Here is a 9496-nt window from a genome sequence, read left to right on the forward strand (position 1 = left end):
GTGCGGTGCGGTCGCAGGTGCGCGGCCCGTGTGTATATCCCCCGGGGTAAACCACGGACCCGGCCTGTACCCGTGGTGTTTTACCCCAAGGTTTCCTTCTCGAGTACACGAAGCCCCCGGAGCCGACAAGGGGAGTCGGCGAGGGTCGAGGCAATGTTTACACTCGGGTAGAATCCTTGGGAACTCTTGACGGCCCGCTGAGAGAGGAGGGCGGGACAACTGACCGCATAACCCGATTGGGCACGGCTTGACCTTTGCTATAAATTTACTCAGAACTTTTCAAAACATCTCGATACTTAACGCAACTTTTAGATACAATCGCTTGTCAGTCCTAAATCTTAAACTTCTCAATTTGAGTTCCTAGATTTGATATGTTTCTTAAACTTCTTGGTTTTGATTGGGGTTATTATGGGTTCACCACACCACGAAGTGGTGGTGAACCCATATTGCTTTTTCTGATGTTTCTTCTTCTTCTTCTCCTTCTCCTTCTCCTCCTGCCATTTTTATGGGGTTCACCACACCACGAAGTGGTGGTGAACCCATATTGCTTTTTCTGATGTTTCTTCTTCTTCTTCTCATTCTCCTTCTCCTCCTGCCATATTTTTAAATGGATTCAGCTTCTTCATTTTAGGGCCTAAGGTCCTGAAATTTGGTATGGAGGTACAGTGGGCAAATACCCCTAGGTCGTTTTTTTTAATTTTTGTGATACAGGCTTTTAGAATGGTTTTATTTGAGTTTTTTGGCTGTGTTATAGCAAATGTATTACTGTGTTAGTGTGCCGTGTTTACCACGTCTGGGCATGAGTCATCACAATGGAATGCAGGGCATCAACCAATAGGCATGCAGCTTTCCTCTATACTTCTTGCTGATTGGCTGTTGGTATTTAACTTGATTAACACCTGCACAGAGCATTTCCACCTGCACAGAGCATTTCTTGCTGATTGGCTGTTGGGATTTAACTTGATTAACACCTGCACAGAGCATTTCCATACTGACAGTATGTCTTTATTCAAGTGTTTTGGTAGGATATTTCAAGCTTTTCTGCTCCAGCATTGGAATGCGGGGCATGAACGTTTTTTTTTTATTTTGAAAATCAACAGTTTGCATTATGCAATTAAAAATCCTAACCAATAAAGTAGGGAATAGCTATCCAACTGTTGTTTTAGTTGTATGTTACTTCATATTATAGTTATATCAATGTAAATCATTGTTTTCCCTTGTGTTTCTCATTCTTTCCCTTCCATGTCGTAAAATGTGGTGAACCCATCGCTGTATTTGCTCCAAAGCAAATATTGGCCTTTCTAGTCTTGTCATTGATTTCCTTGATATTTTTTTTACAGTTTCGATCACTCTTCTTCTTCCATTCTAAGTACCATTTTCGCATCTATCGCATGTTCTTTTGCAAGTTGACGGAAACTCTCGGATAAATCTTATATTCTGGTGATGTTTACAACTTGAGTCATAAGCACTTGGGATTTCTCTAACTCTGCATGTACGCAGGTTTCATGTATATATGTGTAATTTGCGTATGTGTGTTTATGTTTATGTGCATTTGTATGTGCGCGTTTCTATTCTTACAACTTGGTGTGCGCGTATCTCTCTGTGTGTGTACGTTTGTTCGTGTGTGTGCATGAACTTGAAGACCGTCACAGCAGCTCGATGTATGACAGTAGCCACAACGAAAACGCACCATAGCGTAAAATCATGAAGAATCCTCTTAAAAGCCAATCCCATATAACAGATGTGGAAGGTCTATTATTACACGTTGGATGTATCCATTGGCAGGTGCACAAAAAACCCTCGGTAAGTCCCCCTGCTTTAAAAACTAACAAACATCCGCATCAACCTCGCACCTCCCTAATCTTGTTGTCGGAGGAGTCAAGTTGTTCCCCTTGACTCCGGAGCCGTGGAGATGTCGTTAGGGAATGTTGCCCCACTTCTCCAGCCGGGCACAAAAGAGACCTGCTGACAGATGCTGTGGGGAGAATGTATAAACACACCCGGGCCGCGGCCGGGAGGAGTGCAGGACCGTTCCTGTAGACGCACATCCTGGCGGGGGGAGATGATTCTCTGAACAGGACAACTGGGCACTCTCTAAGAGGGACATCAAAAGAGGGAAAAGGAGTATGCGATAATAATAAAAGACGTCAAAGAATAAAAAGTAAAAGCACACTCCACCAACATTTGATGGTATATCGTACTTCTAGTCTATAATTTTGTGAAACATTGCCCTATTTTGGATGTGAAGCTGTTTCCTGTACAAGTATCTGCGATGTCACTAATAATAACGTTAGACTATAGTCTTTAAATTGAAATGTCTGTGGGTAGGGGTTACGAAATAAGAGCCAATCTCGATTTTAGCCCTTCTTGTGTCTTTCCGTAGTACTGCAGCGGAGGTTTTCCAGTTTTTGTCATGTCTAGACCTAGATATGCTGTGGTCTTGAGTTTTTAGTAGTTGACTTGTTCAATAGATTCGCACGTACACAAAATTCCCAATGAGAAAGCACATGACGTCATGACGTCCGAGCTGCCATGGCGGCCGCTGAAAAGAAGCTGTCTCACTTTCCCCGGCGCTACAGGCAGGACATAATAGCTGTTTGTACAGGTGGCAGACCAAGGTTATTAGCTCCGGATTCTATGAACAGAGCTGAAGGATGGCGGAGTTATTAGTTCAACGAACTAAAATAGGTCCTTCCGATTCGCGTGATAAGACGTGGCGTGTTGCCTGCAGGTTTCGTGAGAGTGTGCCTTTTTGCGGAATATCAGCATTTTTCGATGTCGGAAATCCACGAGGACTTCCGTAGATTTCAAGAACAGAAGGTTATAGGGGGTCCGGATCGGGACTTTAATTAAAAGACTAAACGTAGCCCGGGGCGGGGGTAAATGAGTGGGGTTTCTAAGACTGTTATTTTTGGACGGAGCCGTGTTCCCCTGACACACACTCCACGGTACACCTCCGCCCGTCCAAGGCCGCTCCTGTAGGCCCATCCTTCATCTCCTGACGTACGGCATTACTCACGTCTGTGTTGGTACTTTATCTTGAAGTTGAAAACTTGCCAGTGAACGGTGTCATATTTACTGTCCAAACGTAAACGAAATGACTTCAGTTTGGCGGAAAGTTGACCCATGAATATATGAAATTAAGCCATATTCACAAATGACATTTTGTAGCTACTGGCGAAAATCAGTGAAATTTCAGGTAAAACCCTTTGGGATCAGGCAGTGTTTAGAGCAGCCGACCTCCAATACCAAATATATATGGCTGATATGCTTTACTCCCTATGAAAAGCAACACTTTCTCTTATAATGTGCGTGTTTCGGAAAGATCGGAATAGCAGTTTTCTGCTATCCTTAGCCATACAGAATTTTTCGTACATTGAATTTTGACGTGCTGATAGCGTGCATTGTTCGGGAGCTAGTAAGATCTAGAAGATCTTTAATCCTCCTTGGTAAAATCGACAGTAATGTACTGCAACTACCAAGTAGCAGGTCGTGGAATGCAAATAGTCACATGAAATTCCTGTGTGACCTGCGGAGGGCAGCAGCCATAGAGATGACGTTACTTCTGTGCCTTTGGTTACCTGCCTTCTGAGGTTTGGAGTAGCGTTTCGGGGAAAATGCTGCAGTACTCTTGACGTCCGCATGAAGTCACACCAAAGTTGTGACAAACAGTAGTTGTGACAGTAAGTATCTCTGAAGTAGTACTGCGTCTGCTACAAACTATTGCAAGAATAACTAAGATATAACACGCTTATAGGGTCATTACCCAAGTAGAATACGAAGACACGAACATGGTGTAATGTACATGATCTAATCAACACATCGCAAAGATGTGAAGTAGGCACAACGCAAAGTTGTTAAGTGTTCATTGATATCATACATATATTCTAAAACGGCTCCAAAAATATCTTGTACCGTGTCCTCGTCCGAAATATTTCAATGTATCTTATTTTCATGACCTTATCTCAAGCTTTTCCATAGTTTCGTATTGAGATTATACGTAAGAGAATTAAATTGATTTCGTCTCTAACTTGTGTTTGACCATTCAGCATCAGGTAGAAAGAACGGTTGGACCAACCTAACTGAGATCGAAGCATGTGGTCTTGATTAAGCCTCGTCAGCGCCCAGGGCCAGTGATGTCGCGGCATAATCGTGTAATTAGCGAGGCTGTCACTGCTTCGGTTGGCCACAGGTAAGGCTACAGCAAGTAAATTAATTTTATGGATGACATCCTCCGCAGACTCCAAATCTGATGGGAGAGTGAAAGAAGAAAGCTAGATTTTCACCCATGGCTACTCCCATAGCTTTGAAGCTGAGTACAGTCTACACCACAGTCGATGCACATGTAGTATACATGTAGTTGCAGTTATGAAGTGCTCAGTACGTATGCTCCATGACCGTATACGTAGTGTCATCGAACTACGTGACCCTTTTTCATTAGAGCCTACATCAATACAAGAGTATTGACTTTTCTCAACGGCTGCATATAAAAGATGAAACGGTAGCTTTACGGTCCACTACCACCTGTAGGTACGTACGTGAGACGACATTGATATTACAAAAATGTATCTAGATTTGTCATGATCTGTCAATGAGGTATCGCGAGAGGACCGTTACAGTGTTGTTATGCGTGGTCTGTGTGGTCTGTCTTGTCAGGACACAATGTACATGTATGTATATACAGTTGGCAGATTATGAAAGCGGTACTAATGACGTTTGCACTTTCAGACCGTGACCAGAGTCTTTCCTGGTGGTTCAAATTTCAATAGTGTTAAAGTCCACATGTTGTCCATAACACACGACCAACAATGAGAAATGAGAGCTGATGTAGTTAGATCAGTATCAGTAGTCCTGTTTGTACTACAAACGTGTATATATATACCTTTGCATCTGTTCACCTGTACTTAGCCCGATAGGGCATGAATGTACAATAAAGGTTATCTCATATCTGGTTATCATTAAACCAGAATGAAGCCGAAAATGTCTATGTCTAGTCTAGGAACTGAACACAATGCCTCAAATAAACGCAGATTCCAAAAAAAGAATAACAGAAATGATTCCTAAAAGTCATGTAATTCACGGTACTTGATTTTATTCAGTAAATCATTTTGTCTATTCTTTGAGTGAGTTTTCTAATTAGTTTGTCCAGTGTCCCGACAACACGTCGTAGTCTGAACTGTTAAGATAGAGTTAGTGTGAATGTCACAGTTTAGACATGACGACCACTTGCTCTGGCTGTAGGGCATCTACAAGCCTCAGCCAGCAGATTTTCTTTGCCTCCTCTATGCCAGTCTTGATCTCCTCCTCCCTACAGTTGTTGATCCTGGTCTTCATTCCTCTCAGAATGGCCCCCTTCTTGTTCAGACGGGCGCACAGCACGAAGGGAATCCCAAACTTTGTCTTGTAACGGGAGTTGAGGCGGGTGATGTTGGTCTGTTCCTCCGTGGTTAACTCCAACAGTCCCGCAGAGCGCTGTTCTCCGGTGGACTCCGAGCCCAGCCGCCTTTCTCGGGCCAGAGTTCCCGCTAGGTCAGGAAAACAGCGGAGTAGGCCTTCTTTACCTGTGGGAGAAGACAGAGAACATAGAATCATGACAACACCTGGTTGGAACTGCAGATATTTTGTTGATGTAAGGGGCGTTCATCACGTCATAGAAAACATTGCTATTTTTTTCCGGACACGTCGTTGAGGCGTCCTGTCATTGTTCTCTCTCTTTACACTCTCTGTAAGCCGCTCTGTAGCCTGGAGGCCGCTACCCTAAGGGTTATTAACCTCCGACCGAGAGCTTTGCAATCACAGGCTACACTCTCTGTAACTTATGACTCCTTTAACCCGGATTTTCATTCACTGTTAGGGCACGGTCACATTTCCAAGCCGGGGCCCGGCCGGGTTGTTTAATTTTCTAGAACGTTTTTTTTTTTGTATTTTGCTGTCTTATATCATAATTTTCGTTCCATACGACAGCCCGGCCGCACCCAGGGTTGGTCCGGAAATGTGACCGTGCCTTTACAGCTGCAAGGCAGACGATTGTGAATGTAATGAACGAACAGACCGGTTAGACAACATTGAATGACAGGATTTTGTGTAAGTGCGCTATAAACGATCTTTCATACTATTTTATGATCAAGAATCGAATTAAGATGCTTTTGCCACCTTGAACCACCAGCTTTGACGCAAAAGTTCAGCCGTTAGATGGTTGAGTTTTTCATAATGCGTTGAGATAGGGAAGTTTCAAAATTTAGCGTATGTTTGACAAGAACTTCAGAATTCCTACGTACAACATGATTCAAATACTACTATGCAACACCCACCGTTCATTGGAAGCCCGTCAATGAAGTCACATGCTGCTTTATGGACGTCTTGCAAACTGTAGAACGGTCTTTTGGACCAGACTGCCGCCGCAACTACTGGAGACTTCTCGACGATGTTTCCGAGCTTTTCCACAAACTCTTCAAAATCCAGCTTGTTGAGTTCACCTGGGTGGTTTACTGTCGGATCCTCAATCATAGGCGCAGCAGGTGGTTATGCGCACGCGCACGCGCACTTAGGACAACGGAACCTTCCCAGAATTCCTCGTAATACACACATTCCCCGATACACATTCCATTTGCTGACTGGAAGCAACAATCACGTAAACTTGTCATGTTACCTTTGACTGTGCAACAACTGACACAATTCGATCAGAAAATTTTCGTTCTCTGAATTGTTAAAAGGCTAAAGTAGCCCACAAGAGTGCATGACTTTTGTAACTAAACTTTTTTTTGAAATTGTGTGATAAACACAATTGGGCCATTGATGAAAATATTCACTTTAAATATGGCGTCCTAACTTCGCTAAACTACAGTGTTCTCCTGCGCCTTTTGACAACTTAAGAAAATTAAATTTACTGATCAAATTGTATCAGTTGTTGCACAGTGAAAGACAACATGACAAGTTTACATGCTTGTTGCTTCCAGTCAGTCATTTGGCATGTGTATTGTGGAATGTATATTACAAGGAATTCTGAGATTGTTCCATTATCCTCCTTGGATGAGATGGTGTAATTATCGTATTTGAGGAACTGGAAGAATCGCGTCTATGCAAGTTACCTCCCAGGTACTTGCCGGATATGACGGTACCTTTCAATTCCCAGGTACTTGCCGGATATGTCGGTACTTTTTTCAATTCCCAGGTACTTGCCGGATATGACGGTACCTTTTAATTCCCAGGTACTTGCCGGATATGACGGTACCTTTTAATTCTCAGGTACTTGCCGGATATGACGGCGGTCCGGACCCGCCATAGCCACCAAACCTTGCGTTTGCCGCACCGGAGTACTCGTACAACAATGTTCGTTTACTTTGATGCAACCATTTGATAATGACCTCTTTTTATCTCTGTCTGACTCCTCTTTGCAAAGAAATTCACATTTTTGGTAACAATTACGACTTTTCTAACAGCATAACTCAACAACCTGATTCGCTATAACATTTGTTTTTTGTTTACATAAACTAAAACTAATCAAGAAATTATCAGATTTTGACCAACAAAGTGTGTTTTTAGCAGCAGAAATGCCGGCTTTAGTGTCATCCCTTGGAGACTTAGCGTTGTTATATATGCTCCTTCAGTTGCGCTAAACCGCGACAAAAACAAAGCTTCAATTTGACATGCGGCTAGACTGGAGATTAAAAAAAGCACCTTTTCTAATCTCGGTTTTCCCAGGTGTCGCAGTAGATTCGGTCCCTCTCCTAGAAACGTCGGACCGTGTTTACAAGATTCACACCCCGTTAGCACCGGGACGGCCCAAGAACAACAAACCTGCACTCCGACACAGTCTCTATCTCATATCCCACCTACTTCGGTCCTAAGCCCCGAGAAATTGGCTGTTACTCTCCTGCCACGTGTGTTTACTCTGGCCGCTCCCTCCCCCACCGTCCTGTCGTCGACTCGGGTCTTAGAGAAATGCTCCAGTTTCTTATGTTACATGGATTTTCAATGTTAGCCAAACATCATCAATCTTGATGGGTTAGGTGCCAGGTTCTTAGTGAGTGACTCTCAGTGTCACAGTCGCCTCCGCAGGGAAGTCCTAAAACTTAACAGTGGGAAACAAAGTAACACACACAGGGCATTTACAACATATTGGCTTTGGCTGATGGTGCAAAATAATATCAGACCATGTTCTATCCTTCTGGAGTAGAGTGTGACATTCATTCCATGGTTGAGGTAAAGTGTTAGTAAACACTCAGCGTGAAACCTCAAAAACCCTCTAACAGGAACAACATAGAAACATTCGTCATATTTCTTTGGCTTATTTTTTGTACTTCATTAGTTTGTTGTATCATTTTGAACCATTTTTCTCATTATGAGCAATGTAACGATATTTAGCCAAAATCTTACCTTTTTTCTATTTTGTTACTTCAGTATGGTTTGTTTTATGTGTGTAGAGCAGATTGAAAATGGCGGCATGTAACCCCTAGTTTAATAAATGAAATGAAATGAGAAACTGGCTACACCACAAAACAACAAAATCAGACAAAACGATTTGTTTGTCGTCTTCGCGTATTTCAGGTATCACTGGTGAAGAAACCTTTTTTCTCTCCCTTTGGCATGAACCAAAACGTATGATACAGTGCGCCACTGTGGGAAAGACCATTTATGACAGTGCCTTTGTGAACCTTCAACGGCCGGTTAGAGAAGAGAACTTCTTACCTTAGGATGTGGGACGGAATCTCGGTGGCAACGGTTTATTTTTGTATCTCATATCTTAAACATTGTGGAAACGTACGTTAACATTATTCGTGATAAGATCCGTGATTATTTGAAGAGGATTAAGTGACACGGCTTGAAATAATAAAGAGTTTAATGTCCTATCTTTTCGTCGGTGTATATGGTGACAAGAGGCTTGATCTCTTCCTATAAACCATTGTATTCATAGTGCGATGTTAAACTTTATTCCAACACAAAGGTACATTGAGATAGAATTTTCAACGACCACTGTCGTGTTAATCGGGATAAGTATATTAAAATGACCCATCGCTTCCGAACGCGAACTCGCGAGAGTTTGGAACACGGACGTTATTCTCACGACACTTGACGGATACGTGTTCATTCTGTATTTTATGAAGTGGTTATAAAAACAACTATGTACACAACAAAAATGCATGTTTAGCTTTTTCAAACATCATTCAGTTATATATTTCTTTTGGATAATAGAGAAAATAGTTTGAAATTGTCTGGAATGCATGATCGTTCATAGTCTTTTACAGCATCAACCTGTTGAGGAAACCACCATGGCAGATGTATCTGACTGATTGTGATCTGGCAACTCAACTCATACGAAAATACTGAAACCCATGATTAGCCATACTTTTCATTCTATACCCTTTTCTTTTTGTACTATGTTCAATAGCTGCATTGCCATACGTTGGCCATGTACAATTGTGCCATGAAGTTCTTCTTCAATAAACCGACATTAAGACACCGGGTAATCCATCCCACAAGAAGCCTCTACCAGGCG

At 42.5% G+C, this 9496-nt stretch overlaps 1 protein-coding gene across 1 annotated transcript; it reads right to left on the minus strand.

The window, feature by feature from the left end:
- Nucleotides 1–4073: 4073 nt before the first annotated feature.
- LOC109466982 (2-oxo-4-hydroxy-4-carboxy-5-ureidoimidazoline decarboxylase-like) lies at nt 4074–6507 on the minus strand. The gene is made up of 2 exons (XM_019764868.1): nt 6312–6507; nt 4074–5561 (listed from the first exon to the last, which is right to left on the minus strand). Exons 1-2 carry the CDS (start codon nt 6505–6507, stop codon nt 5203–5205), a joined length of 555 nt encoding a protein of 184 aa, XP_019620427.1. The 3' UTR covers nt 4074–5202.
- Nucleotides 6508–9496: the final 2989 nt, after the last annotated feature.

This window comes from Branchiostoma belcheri, unplaced genomic scaffold, assembly GCF_001625305.1.
Source record: "Branchiostoma belcheri isolate BF01 breed outbred unplaced genomic scaffold, Haploidv18h27 scaffold173, whole genome shotgun sequence".
In the NCBI taxonomy this organism is placed as follows: domain Eukaryota; kingdom Metazoa; phylum Chordata; class Leptocardii; order Amphioxiformes; family Branchiostomatidae; genus Branchiostoma; species Branchiostoma belcheri.

Excerpts from the sequence above, each read along its gene's own strand:
- LOC109466982 (XM_019764868.1), bottom strand. The coding sequence starts at position 6,507 with ATGATTGAGGATCCGACAGTAAACCACCCAGGTGAACTCAACAAGCTG. Across the intron at positions 5,562-6,311 it reads TGACGGGCTTCCAATGAACG|GTAAAGAAGGCCTACTCCGC; the intron begins GTGGGTGTTGCA and ends CTTCTCCCACAG.